At 38.8% G+C, this 24,282-nt stretch overlaps 1 protein-coding gene across 1 annotated transcript in view; it reads right to left on the bottom strand.

Annotated features, from left to right (window-relative positions):
* Positions 1 to 2,204: 2,204 nt before the first annotated feature.
* ryr2b (ryanodine receptor 2b (cardiac)) overlaps positions 2,205 to 24,282 on the bottom strand; it is a 71,661-nt gene continuing 49,583 nt past the window's right edge. The window contains 28 exon segments of the mRNA XM_032540912.1: positions 2,205 to 2,496; positions 3,669 to 3,720; positions 4,678 to 4,778; positions 6,487 to 6,551; positions 6,825 to 6,981; positions 9,751 to 9,837; positions 9,839 to 9,883; positions 10,168 to 10,314; positions 10,675 to 10,735; positions 11,549 to 11,682; positions 15,745 to 15,787; positions 15,985 to 16,115; positions 16,343 to 16,555; positions 17,092 to 17,178; positions 17,297 to 17,441; positions 17,696 to 17,772; positions 17,873 to 19,167; positions 19,279 to 19,360; positions 19,954 to 20,058; positions 20,196 to 20,324; positions 20,543 to 20,631; positions 20,916 to 20,996; positions 21,304 to 21,377; positions 21,505 to 21,581; positions 22,230 to 22,309; positions 22,639 to 22,738; positions 23,898 to 23,957; positions 24,176 to 24,227. Of these exon segments, the coding sequence (XP_032396803.1) occupies positions 2,401 to 2,496; positions 3,669 to 3,720; positions 4,678 to 4,778; positions 6,487 to 6,551; positions 6,825 to 6,981; positions 9,751 to 9,837; positions 9,839 to 9,883; positions 10,168 to 10,314; positions 10,675 to 10,735; positions 11,549 to 11,682; positions 15,745 to 15,787; positions 15,985 to 16,115; positions 16,343 to 16,555; positions 17,092 to 17,178; positions 17,297 to 17,441; positions 17,696 to 17,772; positions 17,873 to 19,167; positions 19,279 to 19,360; positions 19,954 to 20,058; positions 20,196 to 20,324; positions 20,543 to 20,631; positions 20,916 to 20,996; positions 21,304 to 21,377; positions 21,505 to 21,581; positions 22,230 to 22,309; positions 22,639 to 22,738; positions 23,898 to 23,957; positions 24,176 to 24,227 (3,865 nt within the window). The 3' untranslated portion in view covers positions 2,205 to 2,400.

Here is a 24,282-nt window from a genome sequence, read left to right as displayed (position 1 = left end):
ACATCAATACAAATAGACATCAATCTTATCCGCCATAATCTTTTGATCAAACAGATTTGGCAATTACCAACTAAACAGGCAGTATTTAATTTGGATTGTGTTGGGGGAGTTTGGTGCCCTGCTTCAAATACATGGTGTTCTGGAAAATCAACTGGTAGAAGGCAGAAATTGTTCAGTGTGTCTCTTACAGATCTGTGGTCTAAGAGAACTTCTGAAAGGGATTGGATGTCTGTGGGTTTGGTGTTATGACGGTATGATTGATTTTTATATACATGAGAATGGGATACAATTCCAAATGAAATAGCCTTTTGATGAGGTTTTTCCCCATTCCTCAACTTCGGGTGATATGGCAACTGATCAACTAGTTTTTAGTCTCTGGTAGTTCCAGAGCTGACAGGGACATGGTCTTTAATCCTACTATTTATAAATAGAGTGCTGCAAGAAAAAATGCTTCTTCAACCCTCCTTATATGTATTTGTACTAGTGATATACAGTAAGTAACCTAATTAGTTCAATGTGTACTGTACAGTAGTTTATATAGCTTGGGAACCCCAGAAACAAACACTGGAACTGGAACTATGATGCAATATCAAAACATTTGGAACTACGGTGTGGAATCAAAAACACAACAATTGGCTAACGTAGACATTTGTAATTCTGGCTTGATTCCAACGCCGAGGTTTAATTTTCCAATCTTAAACCAAGCACAATGAAATCTTCCCTAAATCACCAAACATCTTACAAGAACCAGATGGAACCTGTGCTGCTACAAAATGTCAATGACAGTGGCCTAGTAACATGAGCCAATGCCACACCCAGTGTCATCAAGGCAGTCATTCAAACAAGGCAAAATCATTCCCAACTAGGCTCACTTAGATCTAGTAAGAAGAGTAAAGACAAAACACAGACATTGTGTGGAATAAAAAAAACTGTTTAAATGTTGGCAGAAAAGTGTGCATTAATTTAGAACCCCATCATTCAGCAAAAAGCCAATTGAGAGAATACATTTTCACAGCCTTTAAATCATCATTAATGTCCCTTTCACATTGTAAATTAAAAATTTAATTAAAACATGGCTCAGTCTTCATGGTGAAAATGTATACCACTAAAGCTCTTTAAATTAGAAAAGTGTAGTAATCAAGTTTCCCAACTCTCAATAGTTCAGACAGAAGGATTTTTTTATATTCCTTAAAGCCTGCTTTTAATTATTGTATTAGCCACATTGCTTACTACGTGTAAGCCAAGCGTTCAACCTTTGCATAATGAGGACAATATCTGTTGGTGGCCCTCCCACACCGGTCATCCTGCTGTTAGTGAATGAATTATACCGGGGTTTCCCAAAGATTGGTGATCCACTGCCATGGCAATGTTTTGAACTGAGCACAGGGACACCTGCTTGCATGCTACATATGACTCATAATGAGGAGGGGGAAAAAAGTTGAAGTTGAGGGACAAGAGAAAAGCAGATGAATGCAAATTCACCTGCACCCATCTTTGCCCCGTGGCCGTGCTGGTCTTACAGGGAGGTGTGTTCAGATAAATTCTTGGCATATTGCTATCTTGAGGCAGCAGGAAGTGATTGCACCATTGACCCATAAAAACCTGGTCTAAAGTCAAATCCACAATCACAAAAGCAATGCACCATGATACAAACGCACCAGGCTTTTTAAAGGGAATGGGAGATGACACTCTGATTGGTTAGTTGAATGTTACATCCAAAACACACCTTTGAATTAATGAAGACACTATGTACAATCCTTTTGAACTATGCGCCCGGCACACAGACCCTTTTTTTCTGCCGCCAAACTAGCAAAGGTGGATTTTGACACGCCCTAAACGCACCTGCGCGTCACGCCGTGCGCTTAGATCATTGCAAAAGGGCCCAAAGTGTGAAGGAACAGGGAAGACAAGGGTAAAAAGAACAAATGCCAGCGGGAGAGTGATTATCTGCATGTCACACAGGGGAAAGGGATGGTAGGCTGTGATTAAAAAGACAAATCTTCATTCACAAAACATGAGCTTTAAAGAGACATGCAGCCAGCAAAGTGCCATCTTTGCTTGCTTTGACTGTTTAAGAAAATGATGTAGAAAACAGTACCGTAACTGTCACATTACTCTCAATACTTTTGTTGTGGACTTAAGAAATGAGACTTCCAAAACAAACAGCAAATTCATTTTTGAACATAAACAAGTGGTCATCATTTGTTTCCAAAGAATTTAATCTTTATAATTTAGAAATACTGATGTGCATGAACATAAAGGATACCTATATACTTTGTGGGAAAAACAATAGTGCACACACACAATTCCAAGGTAATGTAGTGAGTCCAAGGGCATCAATCAAGATGGCTTCAGTGTGATACCATTATCTAGGAAGGCTTAGATCTCTCAGATTTTCTTTCATCCCAGTTGATCCTCGTATTGCTTACGGAAACAGTCTCCCACAGGGAAGAATTCCCAGCAACGCTCCTGGTACATTTTCCACACATAGGATTCCTGGACAACAGGCATTAGATGCATTAGATGTTAGTAGAATCAATTAGTTGTTTGGTCTATAAAATAGCAGAAAATGGTAAAAATATTCCCAAAGCCCAAGATGACATCCTCAAATGTCTTGTTTTGTTCATAACTCAAAGATATTTAGTTTACTGTCACAGAGGAGTAAAGAAACGTTTAAGAAGCTGGAATCATAGAATTCTGACTTTAGTTTCTTAAAAGATTATTCAAACCAATTATTAGATTATAAAATTAGTTGGCAATTTAATAATTGACAACTAATGACTTTGCAGCTCTGCCAAACGCATCCATTCTTTAAGAAAATAGCAATCTAAACACAAAGACTTGTAAGTTATTTAAACATTTGTCTGGCCGATGGAGAAACATTTACCACATTACATCAAGCCGCTACGTCTTTAATCTACACCTGAGAAAAACACCACACGGAAAGAAAACAAACAGTATAACTAGGGATGAGTCCCAAAATCCAACTCCATTTGGAAATAGCACCCAATTGTCCAAATGTTTCAGGCTGATAAAAACAAGAAACATTTTCTTTCTTTTATCAAGCATCCCATTCCTTCTGCAGCATCCCATTCAACGTGCATTCTGGGCCACAAAGATAAAACCAAAATATTTCAAATAACAATACATGTATCATTGTTTTATATTACACAGTGCAGTATTTACACTTAAACCTGTCTTCATTTATTGGGATGTACGTCTCTTTTATAGATTTAAGTACCATAAGCATGAGACACAAGAGAGAGAGAAAGTTGCAGCTCTTTAAAAACACTGTAACTGAATTTTTACCCTTTTGATTTACAGTGGAGCACTCATCTTTGCAAAAAGTAATTTAAAATGTTATAGTGAAAAGAAAAGACGGCCCCCTACCTCAAATTTAGGGGTGGCCTGGCATGTATTATCATAAAATGTGTGTGTCAAGACTGATAGGGTTTTGAGAGACAGAATGAATTGAAAAGGTTACACTACAGCTTTGTAATTGGGATGGCTAGAATAAATAAGTCACTGAGACATGGAGGAACTGTTGTGGAAGGATATCTTAAGGAACGTGACATTTGGCAATGACAGTAGAATTGCTTAGAAGCTCTAAAAGTCTACAGATTGTTCTTACTTTGATTTGATCAAGCAATAAAACATAACTATTATACCTGCCCTGTGTGTTCAGTTTCATCCTTGTTGATAAGGTACATCAGAAAAAATCTGTAAGGACACAGAAGAGGAATTAATGCAAAGTTGTCACCCACATAACTCCCACACAAAGTTTTAAGGTAGCATTAAATTAGTTGTTAGATATTTCAAGTGTAAATTCAACTACCATCTGTGTTATGACAATCTGGTTAAACATTTGCTTTAATGCTTGCAAATATTTGATGATTGACAAGAAGAATGAAGCAATTTATTGAGATGCTTTAGTCTGTAGACTAACCACCACAACAACCACCATACATATAGACATGAGCATAGAAGAGTAAATCAGTGACAGGAGCACATTGAGGAATCCATTCTAATTAGGTTCAATAAGCACTTGCCAATGACAATTACTGATGTGGCAACAGTGCACAGTGCACCAACACCTTGCAAATAATCGTTTCTAACCATCAACGTATTGGGAAAAGTGTTAATTAACTCAGTGACCAACCGTGCAGCCACACAGGTGATGTACGCTGCTTGTGTTTATACTTGTCAACAGAGTTTAGCCCTAAACACCTGTTACTAAAACTGTGAGGTGTGCAACACAGCGTCCTCGTCTTATACACAACCTTTCTCCATTGCGGTTGTAGCTGACTGGGAACCGGCAGGCAATGGCATCCGGCTAAAAGATTCCAGGTGGAACTCGTGCTCGTCAAATGTGGTTACTCATTACATGCATCAATCTACATGTACAACCGTGTATTCTGCATGCGGCTGTGTGCACCGGACCGTGACCCCTGTAACGTGACGGTTTGGTATGAATCCGTAATCTGTTAATTGAGGAGGTAAAATTTATTTTCATGTTATGTTTTGTTTCTTATAAAGGTTTAGTGATGGTCACAAATCACAAACGTCTGCCTTTAAGTGACAACATATTCAAGTTGTTAGTTTTAATATTTGTAAAATTATTAGGTTGAGATATTGGCAACCCAATGCATGAAGGTAGTGAGCATTAAATCAACTCACAGGTAGTTGGCCAAGTTGTGCTCCTGTAGAGTGTGAATCTCAAAGCCATGAGGGACTGTATCAAAGTATTCACTTCCTATTCCACATATAAAACATTTGGTCTGCAGGAGAAGAGATGCAAGACATTTAATGATTTAAACGGCTTGGGCAAACATGATGTTCTCTCGTGTATATTACAAAAAAATAAAATACAATAAAATACAAACTTCAAGCTAAGAGGCCTTGTATTTGTCTGTGATTCAAGAGTGGCATTTAGTCAGCTAGCAATATGCTAACAAGCAACAAAATGACACCTTTTAAGTTGTTTCTTTTTAGAAAGACACTCAAAGAACGCCCACAAAAGGCAAAAGACTATAAATTAGAGCAACTTAATACTCCCATGATTACTCGCCAACAGGTTTTCATAAGACATAGAGGGGCATATTTGCTAAGGATCGATTTGAGGGTACTCAACAGTCCAATTACTTTTGCCCATAATTGCTATGTAGCCATATAAAAGGTTTTGTGCTTGTAAAATAACAGGGGAAAAAAGAATATTTGTGTTAATGCAATATGTACTTAAGATGACTCCCCTTTAGAGCTACAAACCAAGAGAGGATGAAAGTAGCAGCTAAAACTGATTTATCATTGCAGACTACAGCAGATGAAATTGTTTCTAAATAAAACAGTGCCACAAATTTTACAGCTACTTTTCCCAGATGTTAAACGTCAGGGAAGAGCAGCTGTGAAATGGTGGCACTGTCTTAATTTTTTTTGTAAGACACACACAGTGGTATACTATAAAGAAATGTAAGAGCAAACATTCATAAGAAAAAATAAAATACTACTATATACTAAGTATAACACTGCTCAATTCTTTTCTCAAAAGAGTGACCATGACAACCATGCATTCAGTAATGTCACATGTGCACCATTTATATTTAGAGGGTAGCTCACCACTGTTTGTCAGATCCACTATGCTCCCTTGTTAGTGGTCCAACCTTTGATTACCTGCCTGCCTCTCCTGGACCTTTGGACTTGTTTTGCCTGTTTCCTGTTGCTGATTGTCAGCCTGTTAATAAAGTCTCTTGTAACCTCACTTGTCCTACCTGCAGAGAGTGCTTTTGTAGGGTTCTGTTTACACCTGTTGCAGCCTTTAGAGGCATACCACTAGGATATATGTACTGTGGCTACCTGGTCAATAAAGCAACAGCCTCAGCCTCCAACAAAACATGTATTACTGGTTACTCTGGTTCAGCCTCTCTTGAGTGTTGCAATTTGTGGAATTATAATGAAGAAGAAAAGCATCTTCATTTGTATTCTACTGCATCGAGTCTTTCCTTACTAAGCTCCAAATAAACGTATCTCTCTTTAACAACACTTGTGTTTGCATGCAAGCATTGTGACAAGAGTGAAAAGAGCTTTAGAGACTGAAAGTTCTCAGAATAGCAGTACAGCACAGTATTATTCCATGTGTGACAATTGCATTTGAATACCAGGGATTTTTTTTCTCATTAAGATTGAATTTACTGTAATTATTATCCACTTATTATTCAGGAGGAAGAGATAATGGTACGGTCCCATTAAGGCCAATGGTACGATCACTATATGTGACACATAACAGTTGAATCTACTTAAACTACACAGCCATCTCTTCACAAGCACTTACATTACAAATGAGTATTTATCCTTCAAAAGTCTTTGTATCTTAATCTGATAAATTGCATATTGTACATCCTCAAAAATAACTACATCTCAGTAGTGTGCTTGTCTGTGTTCAAATGTGTGCATACAAGAGAGAGAGAGTTTGTGCAAAGTGTCAAATCTCACCTCCATATCCTCTTTCACCTGCTCCTGCTGGTCACGAAGTTCCCCAAAGGCATCAATTATCAAGCCTGAAAGAAAAGAACACAATTGTGTGTCTGTGTATGTGCATGTGCACAGATAAGCATGTGCACGGCTGTGCCAGTCGCTTTATGACAGATGTCAGTAAAACTTGTAAGAGGATTCAGTAGACTTAACAGATAACTTTTTCTTTTTCCAATCCCACATCAAACATTTGTCAAAAAAGGGGAATAAAATGTAATTGTGTGTCTTGGTAAAAACATGTGAAAAACATGTTAATGCTGAACTGCTTTTGAAAAACCAATTTGACGTGTATGACTCACCCTGGATGATGGCTAGGAGAATGACAATGACAAAGAAGAAAAATGTGATGTCGAAGACGATGCGTTCCACCTCAAACTCATCTCCAGCAGGGTCATCAATCTCATCACCAATACCCCCGCCTGCACGCACTCCCACATACATGTGGAACATGTAGCACTGACAGAAAATACATTTTCATTTATTGTATACTGTAATATGCTTTCCACATTATATGAGAACACTTTTCTAGTCATCAGCCAGCCATTTTCCCAGGCTGTCCAATCCCAATAGATTCAGGAACAGCTTTTTCCCACAAGTCATCACCACACTGAATACACACACTAACTAGCACCCCCCGCACGCATGCCAACACACACACACACACACACACACACACATTCAAACCTTCACATACGGACCATGTGCAATAACAAGTACTTTTAGTGTGTAAATTTCTTTCTATTTATGATTGTTGTTTTACAATTTACTTCTTGTTTTTTTTTAAATTTAGATTTATGTTACTGGGTGAACTGCTGCTAAAATGTTGTTCATTTTGAACAATAACAATAAATCTTCTGATTCTGATGCTGTCTGACAAGAGTATAAGGTGGCTTTCATACTTTGCAGTCACATGATCACGATGGATACCTGGCGGGCAAGAAACTCCAAGAAAATGGCGACAAACAGTGGCCAGCCAGAGGAATTGCAGCCTTGCAGATTTCCAATACTAAAATCAATCAACTGTTTACACCATATGTCATCAAATGTTAAAATTAGATATCATGAAAAGATTTACAGACTTGGAACTTGGGATCCATACACAGCACCCGCTGATGTTTTCATTGCTTTGAAGCAAAGTCTCTACCAGACTTGGAGATGGAGATATTTACATCTGTCTTATAGAGAATCCGTCACCTTACATAGCACAAAATATGAAAACCTATCTGAAAGATATATGAAAAAATATCATAATAATCAAAGCAAAGGTGAGTGTTACTAGCTAGCTACCTGCTAATGTTTGCTAACGTTTGCTAATTCTGTTCCGTTGTGTGTCTTCATCTGAATACTAGCACCCTTGTTATTATATAAATTATATCCCGATTGTAAACTAAACCCAAGTAGAAAGACTAATAAAGTGTCCAGCGTATGATTTTAACAGTGTGTGTGTGTGTATGTGTGTGTGTGTGTGTGTCTGTGTGTGTGTGTGTGTGTGTGTGTCAGTCAATCGTAGCGGTTTGCGTCTGCATAATCTGTGCAGCCAGCGTTACAATGTAGCCTATATTTGGACACATTGTTGCAATGCCTGTTCTTATCTGTCTCTTTTTAACCAGTCCCTCCAGGATTTTGCTGCCTTTTTCAGATTGTTGCGGCCCAAAATGCCTGATTTTGTGGGAGCTTTTGTAAAAAAATTGCGATAAAAGTTGCTATGTCTTTTGTTCAGATCTGTGGGACCCGTTTTCAATGTTTGCTAAAAGAAAAATTATGATATTTATTATTTCTTCTAACTCACTGCTAAGAAACTTTAATGTGTCTTCTTCCTACTGCTGTGTGTGTGTGTGTGTGTGTGTGCCTCTGTGTGTGCCTTTGCGTCTGTACAGTGTGTGTCCGTGTCTGAGTTATGTTTACGGTTAGTGCATCCAATCACACAACTATCTGGCATGTCTTTTCACCTCAAAACACCAACTTTCGTAAAGTAAAACTGGCAAAGCCCTGGCAAGATGATTCTCTTACTAGGTTTCGTTGCTAAGAGACTGATGTTCTTGCCCGCCAGCTAGTAGTTGTGACGTCACGTGCAAAGTATGAATAAGGTAAGAGGAGAAAATGTAAAGTGTCTAGGACCTAGAGTATTGTTTCTCCAAACTCCAAGGATAACACTGTACATTAAAAATTCAAGATGAAAACAAAAAGAAAATGTATTCCATTCACGTTCATGTCTGTCTCCATGCTAGTTGCTTTTGGGAAGGAATTTAAAAGTTTCAGGCAACATTTGTATACAATTTTACAGATTCTTTTTAAATCAACATTCTTTTCCTCAGACTGTATTTGCCCACAAAGAGTACATGTAAGAGTATGACGCAAAAAGAATTAACATTCTAGTTGTGTAGCAAGGACTATACTGTGCTTCTAAGTGCCAAGGATGATATTTTCCAAAAGTAACTTATACAAAAACAAATAAAAATTGTAACTGTTGAGTGAGATTCTGCTCGTCTTTGGATAAATATTTTTTTGCCATGTTGCATTGTATTTGTTTAAATTGTTGTTGTGGTGTTGTAATGATGGAAAGGAATTGCAAAGGTGTTTGGTGTTTAATGCCCCCAACATCTCCTTCAGGGTGGCGTGGCAATGGTTATGTGTAGGGTTAAGGTTTGGGTTAGCTGCCTGGAAGGCGCCGTTGGAGGCAAAAAACACCATTGAGCGATTGCAAAACACGGTTACTAAAGTGCAACAAAATTCCAGTATAATCAATGACAGTGAGTGTGACTGATAATTTAATGTAATATCCTCTGCCTCCTATAATAGTAGGGTTTTATTGAAATGCTATCACTGTCCACCCGCATGCTTATGTGAGTGACAGTGAAGTCCACATTAGAATAGAGCAGGCAGTGAGGCGTTAATGCTGTGAATAGCCAAACAAAGAGCTATGCTGAGGCTTGAGGGACTATTTTCTATCCATGTGTCTATCATTTTATGGAAAAATAGTGGAGGCACTAAGAAAAGAGGCTGTTCTAACTTGGGATCACGGGCAGAATCCTACACTAACCCTCTCAATTTGAGAAGGTAGAAAATTAAGTGTGTTGCTGTGTTTGTGTTAGAAAGATAAACATAGAGAGGAAAGACAGATATGTGGACAAAGACTGCTGTGTGTGTGTGTGTGTGTGTGTGTGTGTGTGTGTGTGTGTGTGTGTGTGGGGTGTAATATATATTAATATTGCACATTAAACTCACGGTAAGCATATCATTGCACTTCATGTCTCTGGTGTCCTTGTCGTCACTCTTGTTGTAAAACTTCCTGAAGAAGTTGAAGGCCACAAAATGTAGAGATATACCACAACGCCAACAGGCCCACCGTAAGGACCAACTGACAGACACACACATTATTACAAAGGGATAGACAGAGGCAGATGGGCTTTAATACACTTCTTCATCTTAGAAAGCCCCAATATAACCCAACAGCTGAAAGCAAACATCACATGCATGCAAACCACATATGAGCACACATTAACACAGATGGATAGAGAATTAAAGACAGACGCGCGACACACACACACACACACACACACACACACACACACACACCACACACACACACACACAACACACACACACACACACACACACACACACACACACACACACACACACCTGTTTCCCGTTGTGTGTGACAGAGGAAAGAATCGTCCGAAGTGTCTTAAAGCCCATGGCTATGTCCAAAAGGTGGGCAGCAAAGAAGAAGTTGTTATAATGACCCAGAATTGACATGGCCATGTACCAGGCCAGGTACAAAAAGGACTGTGAGCACAAACACACACAAGGACATACACACATAAAAACAGGCAATATAGATTATAGATAGAGAGACAAATGTGTATTTTAGATAAGGCAGAATCACAGGATATTACCACCGTCACTTCTGCAGCATGTGCAATTGTATCAGACAAAATCTTAGCACAGTAGAACAAGAGATTAAACAAATGAGGGATAAGTCATAAAATATCAGATATGTTTAACACACACTTCTCTGTCATATTACATTATCTGTTAACATAAAGTGCAGGAAGTGACATCTTTATTTTTTCTTCATAGGAACAAGAGGGCACACACAAACAAACTAAGCAGATGTCATAAAATATTGGACACAACTGAACTTACATTGTCAGTGCACACAACTCCTAGTTTCCAGACCTGGTACTTCATGTCAATGCAGTTGAATCTGAAATAAATAACATCATCACACAGACACATGATGGCAAGAACCTGGAAAATAAGGCCAAAATGCCCATTGGTAAATTCAGACCCTTGTTGCTACAGTGTCTTTTCTAAAAGAGCCTGTGTGATATGTGGCTTCATTTCAGAATGTCCTGTTCCTCCTCAAGGACAACATAATGTTCTAGAACCTTCTTATGTCTGGCTACCCCTGTTATGTAACACACACATCCACACATACTCAAAAACACATACACAGTATTATAGAAATGGCTATTTAAAACGGTGAAGACTATTTATAAGGACAGCAGCAATCCAAACGTCTAAGAATGTTGTTTTATGATGTAATTAACAAGGCCAAAATTGGATAAAGCTAACCAAAATGTTCATCTGAAGGGTCATTTAGGGCCCTATTCACCTCTAAAATAAAATGCATTAGAGAAAGAGCTGTGTCGATTTCCTTATTTGAACCTTTTTCTTTTATATCAATACCAGGTTGCCTGTATGCAAACATAATCTCATCTATTCTCCAGAGAAGGCTGTCACACTGCTATTATCGTTGCAGGCTTTTACAGTATGTCTACTGCATATTCTTTTACCTGTCAAAGGCCAGAATTATTTTTTATTTATAACAATTATGTAAAACTTGATATGAAAAGACTTTCCTTTAACGTGTTACATACGACATATGACAAATAGTAATGAGAAAACTATTTAAAAATGCTATTCTATTAAAGAACTGGTAAAACTGAAAATGCATACAATGCAATCACACAGATCTCTTTAAGAATGCAAGACGGGAAGCAGTTTTTCTACTCACAGAGCACTCCAGGCAGTCTCTCTCTTAAGCCTCCTTTCTTTTCTCTCAGAGCTGAAGTCTAATGTGGCTTGGTCCAGACCTAGGAGTTCACTAATCTTCTCACAGCCATAAAAGTCACCATACTTATCCATCACCTGACAGGGTACAGACAAGTTTACATAAAAAAGTTGTCTCTTCTGTGCCTTTTCATTTGAATAAAGAACGACAAGAGAAAGCAAGAGGTAAGAGGTTGAATTATTCTGCACTGTAAGTGCCATAATAAGATGGCAGCTTATGATAGCTACAGAACAAAAAACTAAGGATTGTTTTTAAACTTGTGTTGCAGATATGATTTGTCCACATTGGTTGTGTAATTGACGGATGGTAACTTTGTTCTGTGTTATTTTTAATGGGTGCATTTTTTACTCTTTACCTTCCTGCTAAAATGTGTATGTACAGTGAACCTTGGCTAGTAAACATTTAGTAAATATTCCTAAAACAGTTGCAGAGTTCATCCTTGGTGTGTTGTGGCTCTAAGAAACTTTATGTCACTTGATTTATTATCTTAAAACAAGAGCAAACCAAAGTCTAGTTTTATTACAGAGCCAGTTATATCTACACCCTCCAAAAAAAGTAGATTAGCAGAAGCACTTGAAGGTGTTTTATTATCTAATTTACTGCAGGCTAATGCAGTATTAAATGCAATGTGCCAGTGCTAGATGAGTAGCCCATGCTGAAGTGTCATCAATGCCTGCTAGATGCTGGCTCCAAAAAAATGTAATTAAATTAAATTAAATAATAAAATGTTGGTAGTAGAGCTGGAGCATGCTTCTTTGCAGCCATTTGACTTTAGGATTTTTATAATCTGTGAACTAGTTAAACCAGGTACAGTGTTCTAGTTCAATTTAACAGGCCTACTTTTTTCCTACAGCATAATATCTGTCATGGTTTCGTCAAGTTTCTGTTGTAGTTGGTTTTCTGTTAGTGTTTCCTGTTTTATTTTGAAGTCTCTCTGTTCCCTTATGTGTTGTCTTGTTTCACTTCCAGTCTTTTGGTTTTCCTGCCTTGGTAAATGTCTGATGTCTTTCACCTGGTCACCTGCCCCTTGTTGTCTCTTGTTTACTTCTGTATTTAGTTGTGCTGTCCTGTGTTTTGCTGTTATTCTGTCTTCCTGGATTTCTCTGTGTTTTTGTGTTCCTGGTGTTTTTTTCCCCCATGTTCCTGTTTTCTGGATTACTTACCTGCTCTGCTTATCAGTTTGTAAGTTCCTTTGTGTTTAAATTAAAATTATTGTTTATTTCAAACTGTTGCACGCTCTTCGCCTTCCTGCATTTGGGTCCAAGCTTCACAATCCTGACAGTATCCACCAACTACTTATGGACCCAGCAGTTAGGGAGTTTGTGACACTTTTTGCCCAGCTTGACTCAGTCAGTGAGGGTCTTAAGTTTTTTCTGCAAGGAGGACCCTGGCACCTCATGGTAGCTTGCTGGCTGTCTACAGAGCAGGGATTTGGCCTTCCTGTCGTCAAGCTGTCTTCCACAACTTCAACAGCCAACCAGCTTTCCAGAGTCCTCGCTGCGATCCTGAGTTGGTTTTGTCCAGCGGGCCGCCGACCAATCTTCCAGAGTCTGCGTCGACCGTTCTCCCAGAGGCTACGCGGACCAGTCTTCTGGAGCTTCAGTTGACCAGTCTCCCAGTGCCTTTGCTGACCACGGCCCCAGAGACTGTGCAGGTTCTCGACACCTGTGGGATTGTGCCGTTGCCCAGCACCTCAGGGTCTTTGTTTAGTGCCACTGCCTCTGCTCCCCGTGTTTTGTTGGTGATTTGACCGATTCCTGATGCCTTGTTGGCGAAACCGCCGACTCCTGATCCTGTTGGCTTATTTGCGGAACCCGGGCCTGTCTTCCACCCTGTTGACCCTTTGCTCGTTTTCAGCCCAGCTGACATGTCACCTGTCTTCAGCCTTGCTGACCCGTTGCCTGCCCAGCTCTCAGAGGGGTATCGCCTTCACCGCCGGCCTCCAGAGGGGATTTGCCCACGCCGTCGATCTCCAGAGTGGATGCGCCTTCACTGCCATCATTCCGAGGGGGTTTGTCTTCACCACCGGCGGCCTCAGAAAGGTACCACCTACAACCTTCTGCCTGTCCTCCTGAGGGGTACCGCCTACAACCTCCTGTTAGGCTGCCTGAGGGGCTCTGCCTTCGGCCACCTCAGGGGTTCATCTTCGGTGCTGGCCGCAGCACCCCTGTTCCCAAGTGCCCTCGGTCCCCAGTTCCCGAGTGCCTACTGGCCCCAGTCATGGTTTTGTCAAGTTTCTGTTGTAGTTGGTTTTCTGTTGGTGTTTCCGGTTTTATTTAAGTCTCTCTGTTCCCTTATGTGTTGTCTTGTTTTACTTCTAGTCTTTTGGATTTCCCGTCTCTGTAATTGTCTGTCACCTGGTCACCTGCCCCTTGTTATCTCTTGTTCCTGTGCTTTTGGTGTCTGTTGTTGGTGGATTGTTGTTTTGTCTTTTGTCGTGCTGTCCTTTGTTTTGCTGTTATTCTGTCTTCCTGGAATTCTCTGTTTTTGTGTTCCTGGAGTTTTTTCCCGTGTTCCTGTTTTCTGGATTATTTACCTGCTTAGCTTACCAGTTTTTAAGCCCCTTTGTGTTTACATTAAAATTGTTTATTTCAAACTGTTGCACAATCCTCGCCTTTCCTGCTAGGGCTGCAAATTAATCAAATTTTGATCACGATTTTGGCTTCCCACGATCAAATTTGCATAATCGAGTCAAATTTTAAATGCGCCATTCAGTTCATAAAACGCTCCAAGTTTTTTGCAAAGCCCATCTACCGCTCCGTAAACCACTGTCTGATCGCGTGCCAGTCCGTTGTTCCCTGCACCGCGCAGCTTAGTTTCTAGATGTAGAAAGTCACAGGACAGAGTAACGTGAGGAAAATTCCACAAAAGATAGCAGCTGGTCACAAGGTTTACCAGTTTACTTGTATTTGCAACATTTTGTCCCGACTGTGTTTTTCAGACAACAGCAGTGACCAGTGCTAGTCGGTGCCAGTTTGTGTCTGTTAGCTCAGAGGGTTTTAGAGTGCGACTAACATTTTCCATCTCGGTCGCACCGGTGCACCTAATGTCCGCTGCCTCTTCACAAACGAAGCAATTTAGTTTATAGTGATAAGGTTTAATTTTGTGTTACATGACCCATTTCTTCTGTAAAGCCATGCCGGTGTTTGGATCTCTCCTTACTCTCCGCGCAACCCCACCCCCATTCACTCACGCTTCTGACATTTGTCTAGTTTTAATTATTAACACAGTTGTATAATAAGCAGGAAAGGTAAACCTGTATTTGTACCAGTGTTTACGCTGGTAACTCTACTGTTGCGGGAGCCATGGCAAAAAACACAGAAGTTATTGAATACAACTAACTTCAGGTCGTAGAGTAATAGCGTGTGAGACTGAGGCTGCTGCACCAATTTATAATGAGTAAGCTGTCACTCTGACTACGTCCATCGCACTCCTCCTCTCTTCCTAGCTCTTTTAATCAGTTATTGGTAAACAAGTGAAGGAGCTTTCACAGAGATTTTTTTTATTTATATATCCTAGGCTATATATTTCAGATAATTTTCATTTACATGTGTTGCAGCTGTATGTACTGTATAAGTACAACATACAACTTCAGCATGTGAGGAATGCAGCACAATATGGATGTGGAAGAAGTTATAGATAGCCTATGTGACTATAAAATTTGTTTTGGTTAAAATCAGCAAATCGTGATAATTAATCCTGATCTCAATATTGATCAAAATAATCGTTTTGGCCATAATTGTGCAGCCCTACTCCCTATATTTGGGTCCAAGCCTCACAATCCTGACATTTATCTACAATTTAGTTGAAAAATCTTAAAGTGGACTAAATGTTCTTAAAAGAGAAAACCAAAATTAATTTTGTTAAAGCAAAGAATAATCTTCATAATACAAGAGGCAATCCAAATGAGAAAGCTAAGTGTTGCCCCGTCTCTGGAGACAATCAACTTGTTTGGTTATTGCCAGGGGAATAATTACACCTGCCATTAAATGGCTCATTACATTGCAGTTAGGTTCTTAATGAACTGTCACTGAGTGAAATATGCACACAATTATATACATTCATAAGCACATTAAGAATATAACATTTAATATTTTTTGCTGTGCAAAATCAAAACTGCAGTCCCCTGAAGACCTTACCTTCCTCTTCACAAATTTATCCCAATAATTACTTGGAAATGATCTGAAAAGACAAACAAAAGTTTCAACAAATATTTTAAAATTTAAATTTTACTGTCAAACATCACTGTAAGTAAAACATTTATAATCTGTTGAACTTGTAATGTTACTATGAAATAGTACAAACAGCAAGTTTCTCAAACTTAAAGTACAAAACATGTTTAATGTTAGCCTAGCTGATTTATGTAGCTATGAACATACGGTGCGTTAATGACCAGTCGGTCCCATTGTCCTTTGATGTCCTCCTCAGCAGGCTGCTCTGTGACATATAGCCCGTCAAACTCCAGCCTTCTTGCCACTTCCTTCTCGCGTTTAAAGATCACCAATGGTAACTGCCAATCAAATGCACTAGAGTGATTACATGAGTCCAGTGTTGAGTTGGCAAAACTTCAAAACTCAAACACATTTAGATTAGCTGTATGGGTCAAAGCCTCTTTGTTAGCAATGTGCTTCATTGTCAATTCTGTGGCTTTAAAAAATTCTCTAGGTCTTTATGATGGAGAAATACTGATTCAAAATAGTGAATGGGGTTCAAAAATATGTGCTTGAGCTAGTCTACCTTGAGGCAGTAGTACCCGATAATACAACAGAAGGAGATGATTGTGTGAGCTACAGCCAGGAATTGAAGCGCTGGCTCCATGTAACCACTGCTCTCTTCCAGCACAAAATAGTCTCTGCTCTGTTTGTCGTTGTCAGCAGAAGAGTCCAGATCCTCACGGTTACCAGACGTGACCACTCCTTCCTCTCCTTGTGGTGCAGGCAAGGATGCTACCTGGGTAGACAGTAAGAGAGAGTGACTTCACCAAAGAAATACAAACTTTTTTTTCTTTTCTTTTTTTATATGAGAAACACAGTTTATTGAAAGCACCAAACTAAAGCAAACAATAGACCATAGAGTTTGATCAGTTTCTCTCCGCCACAGTCTCTGGTGAAAATACTCTACTACAGATAAGTTCTGCTTCCAAGATTTTACCCAAGTTAAAGTACAAAAGTATTAAAAATATATACTTCAATTATCAAACGTGACAGTATTTGTTTTGCAGAAAAATGGACCAGACATATGTACATTAGATTATTATTACTGATGCTTTCTTGTGTACATAGCATTGTATTATTCAAAATGGTTCAGGTGCTGTTAATTTTTACTGATTAGTAGCTAACTAGTGACTTATTATAAATAAATGTATTGAAGTTAATGTGCTATAATTCCCTCTAAAATGTTGTGACATCGAAGTACTTCAACACACTTTCCAAATTTAATACCACTGCAAATGTAATTTAGAATTTCTCTCACACGCAAACTCTCACCTTGTAGAAGAGGAGAATGAAGTTGATTGCAAAGGCAACAAACAGAGCCAGTAAGCGCATATTATAAAAATTCCTTGCAAAATAATTCTGGAAAAAAGGGGGAAAAACATTCAGATGTTTTGTACATAATTTATGCCTGTGCATGCAAACTGAAGAACTTGTAAGCGTGCATCTGTGTTGGCGTGTGTATGTATTTGTATATTACCAGCAGGCTCTTGTTATGAGTGCTTATCATCTCCCAGAAGGCAGAGTTTTGGCTCTCTGATTCCTCTGACTTATTAGAGCATGTCTTGGTTTTCCATTCTGCCTCTGCTTTCTCCTTTCCAGTTTTCTTCTCAGATTCCTTCCCTCTATACAAACAGTCCAATCACAAACAAAGGACAGGTCAAAGGTCTGAGGTGATGTAGTTTAACCTTCTGCTCCTTAAACACTTGACATCGTCATTGTGACATCAACATCACAGTGGTTAATTTGACCATGCACTACTACCTAGTGCATTACATTTAAGTATTTTTTTCTACATTAACTGACTCAATCCAATACTTTAGTTGTTATGAGGAAGTTAAATAATCCCTCTTTGATGAATAAATGGGGACACACTCACTTTGCGTCCTTTAATTCAGTCATCTTAATTGTGTCATCTTCTGTTTTTCCCTCCGTGGCAGTGGGTGCCTTAAGTTGCTGTCAGTAAAATTATCAAAGCAATACAAAAATTAAGAAAATGATGGTGAACAAAACGTTGGACACTGTCCCATATCCAAAGATAAAAATTAATCCATACCTTCTCCTGATGCTTCTCAGACAACTCAGCGGTGGCTATTGTTTTGGAGGTTGTGTTGAACAGGTCAGTCACACTAGCGGCAAGGTCTTGTGTTATAACTCGGTATTGACCTTTCTCTTTCGTCACTTTGAGGCCGAATATGTCTGACAGTACATCTACCTCACTGGGGGAAGTCCCAGCTGCCACATGCCCAAACTCCATCAAGTCTCTCTGGGAAGAGAAACTGGCAGAGTACTTCCTCAGTTGATCCACACCACTTGGCATCTCCATGACCTCATCAAGAGTTGGCTCAAGTATACCACTGAGCAAGTCCGATATACTCATCATTTTGGCTCGCTCTATGAGCCCACCACTAACAAAGACTATGTAAAGCACATTTAAGATGCTGCGAATAACAACACAGATACACCGGACCTGAGCCATAAAAATGAATGCGAGGAAGAACACAGCCGACATGAGGATATCCTTCAGTGTCATCTTCATCAATATCTTAAGGTTTTTGACAGAAATTAGAGCTATCAGCAATAACAACCAATGATACATGAAAAACATTCCTTTGTTGTTTAGAGCTTCTTCTTCACACTTTCTCTTTTCCTCTCCCCCTTTGTCAGCACACCTCTCTCCAGTGGCAGAGCCAGATATCCGGGCTGCTAGTTGCATCTCAAAGATGGTATCTTCACAGAAATTGACAAACATCTCCATTTTCTCCTTCTCTCCACCCTCATTGACCACATCAAAAACAAACTGTCGCTTGGACTCTTTGACCTGAGGCTTCTCCCATTGTGTGCGGCTGGATTCACTGATCTCAAAGTAGACACGTTCAATGCGCTTCCCACTGCCAAGGATCTCAATACGTCCTAGGTAGGGCTGGAAGTAAGTCAAGACACACTTTGCCAGTTCCAAGAACGTCCTAAGTCTTAAATCGTTGGGCATGTGTTCAGACAAATTGGTGAGGAGAACAGCAATACTAAAGCTGATGTCTTTGGCTGGTTCATGGAAGCGATCCACAAAGGCCTCAAAATCCACAATTTCCCTATCGTCGGTCTTAACGCAGGAGAGGAGGAACTGAATCTCGGCTTGGGAAAAACGCTTGCAAATCTCCATGGCTTTCTGGAAGTCCTTCCTAGAGATGCAGCCCTTACAATCAGGGTCATACTCTCTAAAGGCATCTGAGGAGGTGAGATCTTTAAGTTTGAGAAACATGTCAAAAAACTTAAGGATCATCTCCACATTGCCTGATGATTCCACTAACATATCCACCATCTGCTTTCCAATAGTTCCATTAACGACAGTACCTGCAGGGAAGAGAGATGAGCAGAGAAAGAATGTCCTTGATTAATTATAACTGTTAAACTATTTATATTGATAAATTGGGAAAAAAAAAACACTAGAAGTAGAAATCTTGCCTTCTAACATGGAAAGCAAAAAAACAACCATGTCCTTTTGTAAATCCATAAGCTCTTTCAGAAGTTCAATTTGCCTTGAATCCTGTTTACAAGAAAATATATTTAGTTACATTTTTAGCAAATAGTAGCAAAGTTACTTTATAACATAGACTTTTACATATTTACCAGATATACCACCAGAGGCAGTTTACAATGCTTGCAACAGATAAACAGGAAATGTTTTGTATAAACATGATGTGTAAAAACCCTACAGTACACTATCACCTAGACCTGTGATTCTCGACCTTTTCGAGTCACTGCCCACTAGAATAAACAGGTTGGTGTTAGTGGGGGTTATTAGATAAATCCTTAAGATTCCTGTTTCTAATGTCCTATATAATGGACGGCCTCTGAGCAAGGCAACGGTTAAAAGATACAGGTTTGTGTTTACTTTCATGTTTTCTTGTGTGAACATATATATGTGAAACAGCACACTCTGTAACACTGCCACAAACAATGTTATGTTTTGTTTTTTACTCCACAACCATCTGGCAACCCATGGAAATTATTTTGTGACCCCCTTGGGGTCGGAACCTCTGGTTTGAGAGCCCTGAGAGAGTATCATTATTCTTATGATTTAGTAGAATTTTAGAGGAAAATTAGTTTATCAAATATCAGTGGCTCAATGTGCTATACCTGCGAGAGCTTCATCTGCATGTGGGCAAAGACATGGAGGAATCCCACTACAGCGTCCCATAGACGACTGTGAGCTAGACTCTGTTGGTTCCCAGTACATGGGCCCTGGATGAACACTGATAATGTGAGCTGCATCGTTTTAAGAAACAAATCAACGTTCTGACAAATATACAGTATGTTCAGTAGGAACTTAAAGCATCATACATGAAACATACTATGACACGTAAAGGAAATTGACTGACCTGTATGTATTCAGTGAGTGTGTTGAAGACCTGTTTGGCCACTTGTATGGCCTTGGAGAAGTTCTGTTGTCCATGCACATCAATGACTTCCTTCCCTGAGTAGTACCAGTAGAAGTCACTGATTGACTCCTACAGTGTGTGGCACAGGAAAAATGTATTTGTGGTTCATGAGCTTGAATAAACTATTTCTTAAAGACAAAGATTAACCTGCCTTTACACAGTAGCCAAATAAATATTTACAGAAATCCTCAAACCATTATGTTCCTAAAAATATTTTTGGACAATAACTGGGACAGCTGTATACTAGTTTGGTTTGGTTAGTTAGTCAAGCATCACTGTAGGCTTACCTGTACTCTTAGTAAATAGTCCACAGTGGTTATTATGATGTTGACAGTGGTGTTGTTGCCTGTTTGTGTTCTCAAGTAATTCTGGAAATCTAAGACATGAAGGAAGTAAGAGCATGCTGAATAGAATGTGAAAAGAGCATTGCAAAGACATTTATCCTGTGTAGACACGTTAGACAATGGACATCCACTAGAGCAATGCAAATGTTTTTGCAGCCATTATGAATCAGTGCTAAGTTCTTATTACCATAATTTTAAAGTGACAATGAATTAGAAAAAAACAACAAACCGTGTATGTGGTCCTTTTTTTATAGACAATATAATATACATTAACTTTTTGACAGTGTGTAAGTGGATACAGCATAGGCCAAATAACCTGAGTTGTGTCCTTCACAGAGCAGCTGTAGAAAACGAAATAGGTCACAAGTTATGTCTTTGTCAGGCATCACCTTCTCTCCTGGGAAAAAGATAGGGCAATAAAAAAAGGATGAAGGGCAAGGAATGAAGTAATACTGTAGGAAATGGAGGACAGAATGGATGAAAGAACAAATAATTTTGAAAGAGGTAAGAAAACAGAAAAAAACAGGCCACAATGAAAGCAGACAACTGTTAATAATATTCAAGACTGAGAAAGGCAGAGAAAAGAAATAGGATTTTGGAGTGTAAATTTAAACTATTTTCAAGTCCAAGAATCTAACAGCAGGCTCTTCTGCACTGACATGGCTTCATCAGAAACTGATTTTATTTCCATATGAATACAGTACCTGAGCTGTCGTCCATGGCCATGCCTAATCCTTCTGCTTTGTTCTGCCTCTCAAATGCATTCAGATCTAGAACACTGGATAGCAGAAAAACACGCACGCACGCAGATAAAAAAAAAAGCTTTTACACTCTTACAATTTTAATCCATCAGCACAAAGTCGGAAAGCCTTTGTGACATTTGACATTTTCCTAAAGACACTAACCTACATGACCGCATGAGTCCAGCCATGCTCTGAAAGAAGCGAACGTCTTGCTTCTCTTTCAGATACTCCAGCATTTTCTATCAAACAAAAGCATCAAAGACAAGGTTGGGTAAATGTGGGGGGGGATCTCATCTAAAGCAAAATGATTAACTTGAAAAATGTTTTTACTACTGCCAACTTTTCTGCAGTGTCTCTGCGGCATCACATTCATAAGACAAAATATTAAAGGGATATTGTCTGTAAAGGGACAAACTGTACATGTAGAAATACTAATGTAGAAATATAATTAATTATAGTTATTCATAATGACATGAAAACATCAATTTCTATTCATTACAAATATTGTTTTTGTTAAGCTGTTGCTACAACAGCAGCATTTCCAGTTTACTGTATACCATATTTTACAGCTTTACTTTTCTATTTACTGATAAGTTACTAATTAATACACATGATGACTGCGCTTATATTTCACAGTTTTTCTCCTGAATGAAATCTAGCAATACAGCTGCTGTTTAACCTTATTTTTTAGTGTTGCAACTCTAATCTTCACTCTTCTTTCTTTCACCTGAGTTAATTTTAATAATATTTAGTTTCATGATATAAAACTCTTTAGTCCCTGCCTGAGATGTAGAAATGGCTAATGTCATATACAAACCTATTCTGGAGATCCCAAGACAAACAAGTTGTATGATTCAAGGGGACACACACAAATGCAGCATTAATACCTGTTGAACTGTGGCATTCCCTCCATTGAGAATAGCAATACCCAGCTTCAATGTAGGAGCAATCATGGATCCCAGGGCACCTGATGGGATGGGAAATTGATCACAATCAGAGGATGTACTGTACCAACTAAAATGAAAAATAAAGTGCTTCAGATCACAATGCACACTTTAAAAGAGGCAAAGCACAAAGAAATGACTTACTTTATGCTCAACTACTGAGACCAGGAGTCCGCTCCTCTTTGGTTCAGTATTCAGCAAATATAAAGTACCCTGCTTATGACTGGCTCATCTAAACAAAAAAACTTGCTAAAAGAGGATGGCCTTCAATAAGCAACAGACTAACCTAAATACAAGTAATTTATTAGAATTAGAATTAAGAATCGTTTATCAGTATTTAATATTTCCCTACCTTTGCTGGCACTGATGGTTTGCAGTACCATCTCAGAAGCTCCCCGACGATGTAGCCTGGCCTGCTGGTACACTAACTTCTGTTTCTTCATCTCCTTCTCCTGAGCCACAGAAAGGTAAATTCACTACTGTATCTACTGTATATACACAGTATATCTTAGAAAATTGTCAAACAATTAGTTAAATTGAATATACTTTAAATGCCAATGATATATTATTAATTTAAAAATGTATTATTAAGGTTCAAATCCCAAAGGGGTTTAGTATTATTAGTCGTCTTCTGCTGTGACTCAAATTGCTGTGAGCTGGAATGAAGCATGACATTTTAAAACATAAAACTTTAAACATAAAACTTAGCCCAATGACAGGTAATGATGTGCATTAGGTTCCCACGAAATATGATCCAAATTGACCACATGTTGGCACTGTAATTAAGGGTTAACAAAACGTGATTTTGAAAGGCCACACCCCTCACAAGGAAGTCTGATTGACTCAATGTGCTTTAAAAATTATATCACATTACAACATGACGTCAAAAAGAATATTTCTATAGCTAATTGGGTATTGGCATGCACAAACACAAATACACACTGGTTAATCATTAATTGAGGGTGAGTATTAACACTGAACCCTGAAGTGTTATTTTGATTGGTGCATGTGGGCTTTGCATATTTAGCAATATATGCTTAATTATGCTTTTTGTCCTGTTTGAGTCTATCACTACCAGAATTGGGATACAGGGTTGCAGACACATTTCTACTATAAATAAACAAAACTGGTCAAAAAACATGGCCACCATCATTAAAAACACATAGCAAATGACGGGGCATAGCAAGGACTGACCATAAGTCAAGGTCTTCTCAACAGAGACAACCAACACAAAGACCTGAACGTATGTACCAATCTTCCTTAAAATCCAATTAAGGGGGGTGAAATGGCGGGACTTATATTGCAAAATCCATTATAGTGATGCTCGGTCTCACCCCCTTTTTCTACAGAGTAAAACCAGCTGAAGTGACTTTACTCAGCTTTGTGAAGCCCAAAACCCGCCCAATGCTGCTTGCAGCTTTAACTAATTGCGCTGCTTCCTTCTGTTGGCCGGTAAAGGGTATGAACCAAAAATTGGTGCTTGCGGCTATATTGGCTATATTTATTATTGCAGTAGAAAATATGAAGATGAAAAAAGTCAAGCCAATTAAAATTAAATACTGTAAGCAAGGAACACTAATCTATTTAAAAAATAAAAGCCCATTTTCTCACTTCAAAGCTTTCCACCTCCTGTTCTTTATCATCATCATCGTCATCCTCTCTGTGGCAGCTCTTGAAGATCAAATATACAATGCAGGGTGGTGACAAAAAAAGGGTTAGAAAATAAATCAATATAGAAGAGGTACACGTTTTGTCATAAATTGCATGTGACATGGCAAAAAACATGAGAGCAAAAAAAAGAATTACATTTTTTTTGAACATCTGAATATGTTATTAACACATATTTAGGTAGGCCTACTACTAATAGGATCATCCTCATGTTCTTTTACCTTGGCCATAATAGCAGCGTAGGACGTATAGAGATCGTCATTTCCAAGCTTACTGTGATCAGGGAAGGCAAATTAGATATTATTCTCTGCAGAATATCATGTGACTA

This window comes from Etheostoma spectabile, chromosome 17 (genome assembly GCF_008692095.1).
Source record: "Etheostoma spectabile isolate EspeVRDwgs_2016 chromosome 17, UIUC_Espe_1.0, whole genome shotgun sequence".
In the NCBI taxonomy this organism is placed as follows: domain Eukaryota; kingdom Metazoa; phylum Chordata; class Actinopteri; order Perciformes; family Percidae; genus Etheostoma; species Etheostoma spectabile.
The sequence above is the reverse complement of the archived record's forward strand: the minus strand, read 5'-3'. Positions and strand labels throughout refer to the sequence as shown.